This window comes from Chenopodium album, chromosome 8 (assembly GCF_948465745.1).
Source record: "Chenopodium album chromosome 8, dcCheAlbu1.1, whole genome shotgun sequence".
Taxonomy (NCBI): domain Eukaryota; kingdom Viridiplantae; phylum Streptophyta; class Magnoliopsida; order Caryophyllales; family Amaranthaceae; genus Chenopodium; species Chenopodium album.
The window spans coordinates 69,025,838-69,039,052 of record NC_137841.1 but is presented as its reverse complement, the minus strand read 5'-3'; the positions used below and the strand labels follow the sequence as shown (position 1 = coordinate 69,039,052).

The following is a 13,215-nucleotide window of genomic DNA, read 5'->3' as shown; positions in this document are numbered from 1 at the left end:
ACGACCTATAATAACAAAAAGAAATATAATAAATTAATTATTAAATAAAAAATATAATAATAAAAAGAACCCCATAATATAAAGAACTATAAATAATAAAAATATTAAAATTATTTAATTAATAATAAAAAATAATGTGTTGGCATGTGGCCCCCGGCATGACCCGTACCGTGGGCTGGGGTGTGATATTTGGTGGCCCGACACGGCACGCCAACACCTAGGCTTGGCACGGCACGGCACGGCACGGCACGACCTACCTCTTGGCATGGCGAGGCACGGCTCGTAGCGGCCCGACACGACATGAGTACATGACACGATTCTAAGCTTTACTACGGAGTAAGGAAGTTCTACTTAAGATGAGCAATAAATGAGTGTAATACTGTGCCCTCCTGATTAGAAATCGGACCTTGTTACAATTGGGTCCAATTCAGATTAACATATTCTCAATTTTTTAGATTCGCAACCTATAAGGTAGTCTAAAACTAGATAAATTTATCACTTAATCCCATATTATACTTCAATTCGAGTCTAATTTTTAATAAATTAAAATAATATAGTTATACATAAATATATGTATTCAATTTGCTAAACAATTATTTTTTATTTGTTGTATTTGCAAGTTGTAAAAGTTATAAATTTTCGACCCTTCAATTTTTATTGAAATATCTTTACAAAAAAAAGTACAAAATATATAAATGTGGAATTGGAATCCGCAGGTTCTGATTAAAAATCCCATTTCTAATCATTTTGAGGAGCCAGATTTTTGGATTAGAAACCATAATCTTTCGTAGACAAAATAATGTTTTAACTATTAGGTTGCTGGTAAGCTTTAACACTATATTACACTTTGTATTCTATTTAAATGGATATTTAGTTATTTACTATTTTATTCAAAATCTGGTAGGGCATTGAGCCTGCCGAAACACGAAGTGGCTCTGCCATTGCCTATGCATACGGGTAGGATATGGGTCTAGGTAGGGGTGAGCATGGGACGGGTATCCGTACCGTTAGTACTAACGGTTCGGGTACCCGATAACTAAAATCACTAAGGGGCCGTTTGGTTCACACAAGGGAATCGGAATGGAATGAACAAAGGGAAAGGAGAAGAATGGAATGAAAATACCCTTTTTTTGCTTTGTTGTTTGTTTTTAAAACAAGGGAATCAATCCCACCACCACAGCCACCACACCACCACACAATTCATATGGTTTTCATCATTCCCAGCCACGAAACCCCTCGCCGGCCCTCCCCCCGCCGCCCTTCGCAAACTCTCCCCCACCACTCGCTGGGCCCAAAACGACGAATCTCACCCTCGAAAAACCTCCCTTAGGGTTTTCGAAGGTTTTTCGAGGTAGGGGAGGGGTTTTTGGGCTGCGAGGGGAGGGGGTTTTGAGCGGCGCGCGTTTATCGGTGGGCGGCGAGGGGAGGGGAGGGGGCGGCTAGGGTTTTGCGGGTGGTGGGAGAGAGATCGAGGCTAGGGGTTTTGCGGGGCTAGGGGTGGTTTTTGCGTGGGAGGGGAGGGCGGCAAGCCTTGGGGGAGGGGCGGCGGTGGTCGGGGTAGGGGCGGTGGTGGTCAGGCTGGTTTTCCGATAGTGTTGGTAGGTGTGAAGGTGGTGATGGGGTAGTGTGAAGGTGAGTAGGGAAAGGGAATGGGAAAGTCTAGGGGGTGGGGAATGGAGTTGGAAGGATTTGGGGTAATGGGGAGGGTAATGGGAATGATTAAAAGTGCTAAACAAACATCAACAAAGGGAATGGGGCCAGTTGATTCCCATTCCCTTTCCTGATTACCCCCAACCAAACGACCCCTAAAAGTAATACCTATAACTGGAACCGATAAGTTTGGGTACCCGGATTTTCGGATCGGTTATCGGGTACCCAATAAGATATCCAATAATGATAATTAAACTTAATTATACAGTTATTATGATATAATTTACAACTAATTAAAAAAATACCATATGATCTTGACCAAATTATCAATAAAAATACTAATCATTGATATTATAAAGTGATTATGAAGTAAAAAAAAGTTTAGATTTATATTAATAGATTTAAGTAGGGATAAAAAGCAAAAAAAATGTTTATCGGATCGGATCGGGTAACCATTAATTTTAAAATGATACCCATAATTATACCCGATAACAAATTATCGGAACGGGTACCCGAACTGTTATAGACTTATGGTTATCGACTTATCAAAACGGGTACCCTAATTTTCGGAACGGTTACGGATCGGTTTTTCGGGTTTTCGGTTTTTTGGGTAGTTATGCTCAGCCCTAGGTCTAGGTATCATTAGGTAAGGTAAGGTTTAGATATAATGTTTCAGACCCCAAGCTCTACCCACAAACCCTTAAGACCCATATTCTACTTAATCCATACATAGACACATACAATATATTAACTTTAAAAAAAAGTTTTCTTCATGTTCTCGAGCATCCCACAATAAATTATCCTTGGTTGTGTTGGTAAATAGCTTATTTGAGCAAAATTACCTTATTTAATTGACTACGAAGTACTGTATTAAATAAGCTAATATAAGGTGTTTAGTGAAAAGCTTATTTAAAGAGCTTTTTCCACTAAATAGCTCTTTTTCAAAAAGCTCCTTATAAAAGCCTTTTCAATTAGGTTATTGAATTATTATGGTAAAATGACAGTTATACCCCCATTTAATTTAAAATACTATATAGGTCCTGTTTGGCAAAAGTAGCGGTAGCGGGTAGCTGTTAAAGTAGCGAGTAACGGTCAATTAGTAGTGGGTAGAGGTTAGCTATCAAAGTAACGGTTGATAACATGAATGTTTGGCAAAGTAGCGGTTGCAATATTGAAATATATCAAAATTCATATAAACATTGTTTAAAAAGTAATAAAAAATTGTCAAATGCTACTCACTACTCTAAATGCTAATATTTTTAACGTTTGAAAAAAGCTACCTAAATGCTACATGTATTGATAACCGCTACTAGAACCGTTACATTGCCAAACCCTCTCAATTGTTTTCTTGTAATGTTTTGACTGGTCAAAACGCTAACTGCTACCTCAAACGCTACCACCAAACAGTATAATAAACTATCTACCCCCATAATTAACTTATTGGTCATTTCACATGAATCAGCTTTAACAATTACGAGTAGCTATTTACCAAACCGTTTTATACAATCAACTAGCATACCCAAAAAAGAGTAAAAAAAACCCATCTCTTCGTTTACCTTTCACCAAAATATAAGTGGTCACAAACAGCGTCCCACATTAATCTCACTTTTAAGAAGAGGATGATTAAATTATTTTTATCTGGAGTCGCCATTTTACTTGTTCATTTGGGCAAACTACTTGATTCGGCAACTAATCTACTATCAATCCTCTGGTAATTTCTGCTGTCTTTATTTGTTACAATTCACCCTTTTCCCATACATAGTATGTATTCAATTCTCATCTGCTCAAATATAATAAATTAAAATTGTGAATTCGATTCAATCAAAGTTTTCTATATAATCCAGAAAACTTTAGTAAAAAGAGATCATTCATCATTCACTATTTTGCAGCACTATGCATACTACGGAGTACATTATGTTCAATTGTACTAAGGTTTACAAAAGGAAAATTGAATCGCAGCAAGTGTATGTTCATATCTAGAGAATGCACGCAAGGTGTTTGATGAAATGCCAACAAGAAATCTACTTCACTTTTTATAAAGGTTAGCATATCTGTGATTAACTCCTTTAAAAGATAGACTATATTCGTATCTAGATATTCATTCCTTTAGTATTACTCCCCCTGTCCCTATTTGTTTACTCGTATTCGATAGACAAAATGTCAACCAAAAAAAATTGTAAGTAGATGGTTTACTACTTTTATGAGTATACAAGTGGTATTAAAAAAAATGGGAAATGCTTCTGTATTAATAAAAAATTGATTAATTCCTTTGAAAAAAAAAAAAAAATCTTCCTATGGTGTTATATAATATATTTCCTTATATATTCATCAAATATATTACTGTTAGTTACTCAAAATGTAAAAAAGAGAGAAATGTTAATTATTAGTCAATCATAGTGTGGAGAAAAAAATCATTGGTTTCACACTACTTTTACATAAAAGCTTATCCATTAATGAAAGTCCATGTAGTTCATCCTTCGTCATCATTGACAAGAATTGCAAGGCAGAGAGAAACGGGGTGAAACACCAACAAATAATTCTTAAAAAAAAAACAAGAAAATGGCAGAGGGAGTTCTTTTTGAGTTGGCTGGAACAGTGTTGGAAGGCTTGGGTAAAGCAGCCATAAAAGAGGCTGCATCCTGGTGGGGTGCACGAGACGATTTGAAAAAGCTTGAGAAAACCATCAACTTGATTCAAGCTCGAGTTCGCGATGCTGAGAGGCACCGGGAAGAGGATGGCAGTGATGCCATCAAAGAGTGGCTTCGGAGGCTGAGGATGGTGCTTTACCAAGTTGATGACTTGTTTGATCTTGTCCTTACCGTTGATCTCCAGAAACAACAAATGGAGGTTAACAAGCAGGTTTGTGTTTCTTTCTCGAGATCTGGCACTCTTTGTTTTAACTGGAAAATATCTCGAGAAATCAAGTCTATTCGACAACAACTTGATGAAATCAATTCAGATATTGCTGGCTTGAACTTGAATTCCTATACTGATCATAAAGATGAACCACAACCACAAAGAGCTCGTTTCATGAGGAATAGGGAAACATGCTCTTTTGTGAAAACAGAAGATGTCATTGGTAGGGAAACTGATAAAAACATTATAATTGGGATGCTCTTTGATCCCAATTATGATGATGGGAAAAAGATTACTGTCATTCCAATTGTGGGGTTTGGGGGTCTTGGAAAAACCACTCTTGCTCAACTGGTTTTTAATGATGAGAATGTTCGAAAACATTTTGATCTTGCTACATGGGCCTGTGTACCTGAGGTAGGTGATCAAAGCATTGTAATGAGGCGAGTTTACCAATCCTTAACCGGTGACACAGATTCTTATAGTCCATTAGTTGGTCAGATTAAATCAGGCATCCAAGATTCGATTAAGGATAAGAAGTATCTTCTTGTCTTAGATGACATATGGGATGATAGTCGGGATAGTTGGTTGGATCTCCTTAAATTGCTAGAATGCGGTGCAAGTGGGAGTAGAGTAATTGTAACAACACGCTCCGTGAATGTTGCAAAAGCGGTTGGGACAACAAAAGCCCACAATCTAGGACTCCTAGCTGAAGAGGATTCTTGGAATCTTTTCAAAAATATTGCATTCCAGTCAAAACAAGAACAAAATAATCCTGTTTTGACTCAGCTTGGGAAGGAAATTGTGGATAGCTGTGGACATGTTCCCCTTGCTATCAGGGTTGTTGGAAGCCTTCTCTACACTAAAAATGAGAAAGGCTGGCGACGAATTAGAAATGCTAGACTCTCAGAGGCAAAAGGGAAGGAAGACAATAACATCATGCAGGTGTTGAAGTTGAGTTATAATTACTTGCCACCGACATTAAAGCAATGCTTTGCTTACTGTTCATTGTTCCCAAAGGACTATGAATATAGTAAAGATGATTTGGTTAAATTGTGGATGGCGCAAGGATATTTTGATCCGTCAGACACGGATACTGGAGAACGATATTTTCTGGAATTGTTAGGGAGGAATTTATTTCAAGATCCAAATGAAGATGATGAAGGGAACGTCAAAAGGTGCAAAATGCACGATTTAGTGCATGACTTGGCTCTAGATATAGCTGGTGAAGAGATGAAACATATTGAGCATTTAGACCAAATCTCTTCTCCAGGTGGACTTATGCATGTGAGAATTGAAGTTAAAAAGCCAGAAGATGATGGATGGGAAGTTCCAGTGTCATTGCTTGCTGCTAGGAAGATGCGGTCATTGCTACTGTCTGGATCTGAGTATGTATGTACTACTATAAAAGCATCATCTCTGAAGTTGGTGATTTTGAAATATCAGTCTTTGCGTGTCTTGAACTTAGAGAGTATGGAAATCTCCGTGGTCCCAAATTCTGTAGGGAAGTTGAGACATCTAAGGTACCTTAATCTTGCAAGAAATATTGGTATTAAATGTCTTCCTGATGACATAACAAGATTACAAAACCTGCAAACACTGAAGCTTGTCAGCTGTTCCTCTCTTAAAGAGTTGCCTAGAGATTTTTGTAAATTGGACCACCTGAGGCACTTGGAAATTGCTTGGAGTGGTTTGCGTGATTTGCCATTAGGATTTGGGAAAATGAAATCTTTGAAAGAGTTGGATCAATTTGTAGTTGGGAAAAGCTGTGGTATAGATTCATTGCCACCCTTGAATATTTGTGAGTTGCTTATTAATTTTAGGATGTGGCGAAGTGATGCTGTTGTGGAAGCACAGAGGGCAAATTTGAAGGATAATCAGCTATTGACTAGTCTTGAGTTAAATTTTCATCCCATGGAAGTTACTCCTGATTTAAGTGAACTGGATAAAATGTTAATGTTCTTGCAACTGCCTCCAAATCTTAAAGACGTTAAAGTTGATGACTACGAAGGAGTTGAGTTTCCACGTAGATGGTTAGATGGGTTATCTAAGCTTGTTTCCATTCGTATTGATGATTGCAGTAATTGCAGAATTCTTCCTTATATGAGTCGCCTGCCTTATCTCAATGAACTTTCTTTATATAAGCTTGATGCCTTGGAGTTTGTAGAAGATGAAGACGACATCTGGGTAAGTGGAGGTGAATTGTGTGGTTCTGGAGCCCAAAATGGTTACTTCCCATCCTTAACGACCTTGACAATCTGGGATTTAAGGTCTCTAAAGGGGTGGACAAGACCAGCAACGGATGATGATGGTGAGCCAAGGCAATTGTTGTTTCCTCGTCTTCAGCGAATGAGATTATTTGAGTGCCTCAAGTTGACATCAATGCCTCTTGCACCAAAGTTGGAGTTTTTGGAGGTGCAAGAAATAAATTGGAAGGTGTTAGAATCGAATCTGATGTCAATTGATGATGAAATAGCATCATCATCATCTTTATCTTCATCAAAACTTTTCACCTCTTTGAAAGATGTGAGTATTTCTGCAATTGAAGATGGACCAACTTATCTGACAATCAGTAGTATGCTTTCTAATCTACAAAATTTAAGGATAAGCGGATGCAATGAACTGACAAGTTTGACGATAGAATCTTCAAGTTCCATTCAACGTCTCTCAATTCATTTTTGCGATAACTTGGAAAATATAACAGTGGGGAATCTCTCTGTCCTCGAAAAACTTGAATTGTCAAATCTCAAGAAGTTGACACAACTCCCAGAAGAGATGGGCAACCTCTCCTTGCTTTATATTGAAAATTGTCCAGAATTGGCATCACTTCCACAGTCATTAGTAGGCCTTACCTCTATTCAGGAACTTGATTTTTCACGTCTCGAGAAGTTGACACAACTCCCAGAAGAGATGGGCAACCTCTCCTTGCTTCGTAAGCTTAAAATTAAAAAATGTCCAGAATTGGCATCACTTCCACAGTCATTACTAGGCCTTACCTCTTTACATAAACTTTCTATCAAGGATTGTCCCAATCTGAAAGAAAGATATGAGAAGCCGAATGGCCAAGATTGGCACCTTCTCCAACATATCCCCGAGGTTATCATGTGAGTTTCTCAACTGGATTTGTATTCTTTTATTATATGTGATGACATTTGTTGTCAAGGAAATAAAAGTTTTCCTTCGTTACAAAACAAATACGATAGGTTTAGTAACACATTCGACAAAAAAATACAAGTTTTACAATTAATATCTTGTTTTTTGGATGAAAAATTAATATCTTTATTATAAGTTGATTTGTTGAAACTATATATTATTATGAATCTAAAAAAAAACCTATTATGCTAGGATTTATTTTTCTATATTGGTAAAAAGTTATGGTTTAAGTGAGGCATAATAAAAGTACAAAGATCTATTGATGCATTTAATTGGGAATAGAGAGAATAAAAATGAACTTCAATTGCATTTGATGGATTGTAGTATAAAATTTGTTCAACTTGCTACTTGTTTTTTTCTTGTAATTCTTTTGATTTTTTATACTATATTTCTTAAACAAGAAGTTTTGATAGTGGAATGTAAGTTGTGCTTGAAAATTTGAATGTCAAACTTATAGTCTTATACGATCCGCAAATAATCTTTGTGCATCACATGTTCACAAACAATCTTATAGTATTATGTTGTTTTTTTTCGACTAGCTATCTTTCTCTTACACTCTCTCTTCATACTCTATATACTCACTATTTTTTTTTTCCTAGGTTCCCAAAAAAAAAAAAAAAAAAAAAAAAAATCTACCCAACTTACTCAATTGTGTGGTCAAATGACTTATATCTTAAAAAAAGATTATTTCAGGCTAAAAGGAGTATTTGTTATTTCAATTTGTTCCTTTCTTATTATTTAAAGGGGGTGAAATGGTAATCATCCCATAAATTGAAATAGAATAAGGCAAAAGAGAATAAAAATACTCCTACATCTTAATGGATGGCTTATTAGTCAGCTCACCGCTCACATGTGGGCCATTTTGTTCTTAAAAGGGTGTTTCGTAAAAAAGATGGGAATATTTACAAAAGTACTTCTCCAGAAACTGGTTGATGCACAATGTGTATCCTAAACACAAATTATACTATTTGTACAAATGTCAGACTTGCTTGTATGTTATGCATTTCAACTGTTTCCCATGTTTATTGTTTTGATGAGTTTGTGTGGTATATAATCAAGTAATCATTAAGGAATTCATCTGGCATATATAGCTTCAGTATATACAATTAACTTGGTCCAGTTTACGTGATGTATGGGCTTCAAATGGAGCTGCATGAAAAAACACGTTACAAATCTGGCTCTCTGTTAGTTATAAGCATTGTGTTTTTTGTTAAGGATCAACGATTTCTAATTTTATCTTCACAATTGGACAGCAAAAGCTTCTTGACTTAGCCAAATCAAGTCTGCCTCCTTTATCTGATCTGTTAAATTACCAGAATGGATGAATAATGTTACAACAATTCCGTGACAGACAATTCCATGCTGCTGTAAGCTTCTCATCAGGTACTTCCAAGCAGGAGTTATCATTATCATTACCCTATGTAGCTATATTGCATTATTTCCCTACTCATTTTGTCATTTGGCTTTTTGTGTAGATTTGTTTCCTGAAATTAATGCTATTGTTTATTGCAGATCTTCCTTTATGTTGGTCACAGCAGGTTACTACTTTAAATTGTAGCCTCACATCAGAGGAAAACTAATCCATGCTATCATCTCACTCAGGTGATCCTGTTAGCTTAAATTATCTAAAATTATAGCCTACTACCTTTTATGAACTGAATTCTAAGAGTATTGATTAATTTTCTGAGTTTCTACTTTAACTTGTACAATAGATTACTTTTCTCTAAGTTGTTTATCTAAGTGAGAAATTAAGAGCTATTATAGAAACAAAAACCCCTCTATTTTTAGTAAAGTAAAGTCAGTAATTTGAATATGTAATTACCTTAGCTTCTTCTCTGCACATGTATCCTTGTGCCACACTAAGTCAGATTTTGTGCATGTAGAATTATAAATTTTGTGTTTTATTCTCATGACATTGTACATACAAAATATTTCAAGTATCCTACTATAGATTTTTGAAATTGTTGTAATGTTGTCTAATTATGAAGCATGTATCCAGCTTCAACTTGTTTACAGCTTCAGAGCTCCTTAATAAGTGCTATGCACATCTTACTACTCGTCCTTCTTGATACATCAGAATTTGTTATTATTCAATCCTTTCATAGGATGTGAGTATTGATTGGGATGAATGTAATCAGACTGAGGGAAGGAAGCTTTTACCAGACTTTGCTAGGAATTAAGGAAGGAGGTTTGCTTTTGAGATGTAGTGCAGGAATGCTGAACTCAAGCAAAGGTATTGACTATTTCAATGCTCTTCAGAGATGCCAGGCTATGTGCATCATTGATGCAACCGGAGATACACTAAGCATGAAACAAGTGAAAAGAAATTGAGGACCTTGTTTTACATTTATAAATTCGGGTAGTTTAATTGGATTGGCCTGAGCATATGATTGGTGGAGCTTTTCAACCCTTCCTAGAAGGTGGGGAAAGCTTACACAGTGATGCTAATCACAGGCTAACCCGCTTTAATTTGGTGATTCTAAAGGAAGGTTTGGAAAGTGTTTTGTGGTACCTAAATTTCAACTCACAAAACAAACGGAGGAGAGGATTTTAATGGTACTGAAAAAGTGAAAATTGTTTCTGCTATTGTGGTTTGATTGATGGTTAATCGTGGTTTAATGGTTCTAAAAATTGTTTCTGTTATTGTGGTTCGATTGATGGGTAATCGTGGCTTAATGGTGCTGAAAATTGTTTAGATTGCTGGGGTCATGTGGAGCTTCAGTAAGGCTAGTGTAATAATAGATACAAGCTCTGGTTGGAAAATTCAGCTGAGCAGAACTCTGTTATCTGGTGACATTTTCCATCTTTGTCCATAAAATGTTGTTATCTTATGTATGAAGTTGCTGTAAACCTTTGTGAAACATGTTTTTAGGTTTGTTACCATCAACAAATCATAGTAAGAGAAGAAAGGGTGCACTCCTTTCAAGTCCCGTAGTTTTAACTCTTCAAATTGAAGAGTTTTTCCGTGTTGTAAAAATTGCTTATGTTGTTTTTTCTTAATTCTACGTTGTTATTTATTTATTTAGTTTTTTCTTTTTCATACTCGTAGTTTATCAGAGTTTAGAACAAGGCAACATATATTATTGAATGTATGATACATTGTGAAAATTTTAAGATCTAACCATTGATTTTATGAAAGATACAGCAATAAGTAGATCAAATTGTCCAGTTTACAGGTCAGAGATATAAAATTTCTCCTCTTAATTTCTTCCTTGTATTCTTTTCGCTTACTTTGAGCACATTGTATTTGTTTTGTTAAAAAGTCTGCTGGCCCTGCATTTCTTTGCTTCTCAGAATTTTTATGTTGTACTGAAAGGAGAGATGTAGCTTGATTTTATTTTATACTACCTCCGGTCCACTTTACCCGCAACTTTGAGGGGGTTTGCGGAGGCCGAGGCAAAACTTTTAAGGGGGGATTTAGAAAAAGTAAGGGTATGTAATTAGGAGTTAAAATTGGAGGGAAGTATTGTGGTCCCCTTGTATTGACTTTTTTAATGGGTTGTACTTTAGTGAAAAGAGTGGGAAATTCCCACCTTTTTTTTTCCTGGCAGCTAAGTAAGGGGCGAAATTTTTTTGGGAAGGTTTTTCCCTCCCAAATTTTTCCCAAAATTCAAATGTCTACACAAATTCCCCCAAATTTCAAATTTTACCATTAAATTCAAACAAAAGGCCCTATATAAAACCAGGGCTTCCCTTCCAATTCTCCATTTTCAAAAGGCAAGTTTTAGGAGAATTGGGGAGGGGGGAGAGGGGAAGCATAATTCAAGTATCACCAACACAGAAATTAGTTAAAGTAGTACAAAATACAGGCAGCCCTAACAAATTACAAGCCATCTAAACTTAGATTAGTTTAATCCTAAATCCTAGAGCAACGTTAGTAGATGCAGCTTCAATAATAGGCTCCGTTGACTACCGTCCAAACTAGTTTTCGCCACTTCATCACCAAAAAGCAGTCCTGAAATTTTTTCAAAAGAGAAGGGACTCATGGGAGAGTTCGTACACGAACTTATGGATGAGTTAATTCAACAAGACCAGCTCATGGAAGATGAGTTAATCGAACAACAATTCAACCAAGAAGAGTATGAAGGGACTTCTGATTCAGAGCATGAACAACAGCAAAATGATGAAGGCAATGATGCTGATGGGTATGATGCAGATGATGATGCAAATCAAGAAGAGTTACAACACAATTGCAGAGCAACAAGAGAGATGACAGTGGAGCAGAAAAAAGCCATTGTTGAGGAGATTATGTTGCACATGGAGGGGGACTCACTGCCAAGAGGCTTTTTAGCCAATTTGGCAAGAAAACATTCAGTGCACAAATCTACAACAACAAGATGGTTTCAGGTAATTAAACAATCTCTAGCTGAAGATATTGTTGTTGATGTTAATACCAAAAAATTAGGCAGGACAGAGCGCAAAGCAAAACAATACACAGATAAATTTCTTACATCTGTACCATTGTACAAAAGAACAACTGAAAGGGGATATGCTGGAGCATTGAAAATACCCAAAACAGCATTGCATAGGCTAAGGCAGCAAGGCAGGCTAAGAACACACACAAGCACAAATCATCCAGCATTGACAGAAAAGCACAAAGTGGCAAGACTTAAATGGGTTTTAAGTCTAATTAATCCTGTTCCAGCAATTGGGGACCCAACATTTAGTGATATGCAGCAATGGATACATTTAGATGAGAAATGGTTCTACATCAATCCAGAAACAAGAACCTTCTACCTACTTCCAACAGAAGATGATCCATACAGGGCTCAACAATCAAGGAGGTTCAAAATCAAAGCTATGTTTATGGGAATGATAGGTAAACCATTGTTTGATGCTGAAAACAACATGATACATGATGGAAAGTATGGCCTTTTTCCTTTTGTAAAATATGAAAGGGCCAAAAAGAAAAGCAAGAACAGAGATGCAGGGACTTTAGAGACAAAGGCAATTCAAAGTGTCACAAAAGAATGCATAAGGGAAATGCTGCTAACACATGTTATCCCAACAATCTATGCAAAATGGCCAGAGCAGTTACCAAAGGACATAATCATCCAATGGGATAATGTCAGGCCTCATCAGGTACCAAAGGATGAAGAATTTCAAGCAGCTTGTCATGCAAATGGATTCAACATTCAATTCATATTCCAACCAGCTCAGTCACCAGAAACAAATGTTTTAGATTTAGGGTTGTTTAGTGTCATTCAATCATTACAATACCAATCTTTTCCAAGGAATCTAGATGACTCAAGGAAGTGGCAACATCATTTCAAGAATTTGATCCTACACTAAACAAGTACACATGGATCACACTTCAGTCCTGCCTTATTAAGATTCTGGAAAAGCAAGGGGGTAATAACTTCTCCCCCCCACACATGAAGAAGAGAAGCTTGGACAGCCAAGGACTACTACCTCAACTACTTCATGTAGACAGGGAGCTAATAGGTCAAGTTGTTCATTTTTTGGACACAGTCACAATTAAAGGAGATGATGAAGGGCACATGGAAGTAGATGCAGACTGATGATTGTGTCTTAGATTAGGAAGCCAACTGTTAAGGG

At 36.6% G+C, this 13,215-nt stretch overlaps 2 protein-coding genes and 1 long non-coding RNA gene across 4 annotated transcripts; all 3 read left to right on the top strand.

The window, feature by feature from the left end:
• Nucleotides 1–3,246: 3,246 nt before the first annotated feature.
• On the top strand, nucleotides 3,247–4,181 carry LOC145642126 (uncharacterized). Its single transcript, XR_014115643.1, has 3 exons — nucleotides 3,247–3,361; nucleotides 3,540–3,691; nucleotides 4,120–4,181. It is a non-coding gene; the product is annotated as an uncharacterized LOC145642126 (long non-coding RNA).
• Nucleotides 4,182–4,188: 7 nt separating this feature from the next.
• On the top strand, nucleotides 4,189–10,794 carry LOC145642125 (putative disease resistance protein RGA1). Of its 2 annotated transcripts, XM_081693216.1 has the most exons (4): nucleotides 4,189–7,607; nucleotides 8,910–9,039; nucleotides 9,169–9,258; nucleotides 9,795–10,794. In XM_081693216.1, the coding sequence occupies exons 1-2, from the start codon at nucleotides 4,210–4,212 to the stop codon at nucleotides 8,926–8,928; spliced, it is 3,417 nt and encodes a 1,138-aa protein (XP_081549342.1). In that variant the 5' UTR covers nucleotides 4,189–4,209; the 3' UTR covers nucleotides 8,929–9,039; nucleotides 9,169–9,258; nucleotides 9,795–10,794. The 2 variants fall into 2 exon arrangements, with proteins under 2 accessions (XP_081549342.1, XP_081549341.1); XM_081693215.1 differs by having other exon boundaries at nucleotides 9,169–10,794.
• An 870-nt stretch (nucleotides 10,795–11,664) lies between these two features.
• LOC145555427 (uncharacterized) lies at nucleotides 11,665–12,948 on the top strand. The gene has a single exon (XM_081617172.1). The coding sequence runs from the start codon at nucleotides 11,665–11,667 to the stop codon at nucleotides 12,946–12,948; it is 1,284 nt and encodes a 427-aa protein (XP_081473298.1).
• The last annotated feature ends 267 nt before the right edge of the window (nucleotides 12,949–13,215 follow it).

Bases quoted from the DNA above. Each gene is read 5' to 3' on its own strand.
- LOC145642125 (XM_081693216.1), top strand. From the start codon at position 4,210: ATGGCAGAGGGAGTTCTTTTTGAGTTGGCTGGAACAGTGTTGGAAGGC.
- LOC145555427 (XM_081617172.1), top strand. From the start codon at position 11,665: ATGGATGAGTTAATTCAACAAGACCAGCTCATGGAAGATGAGTTAATC.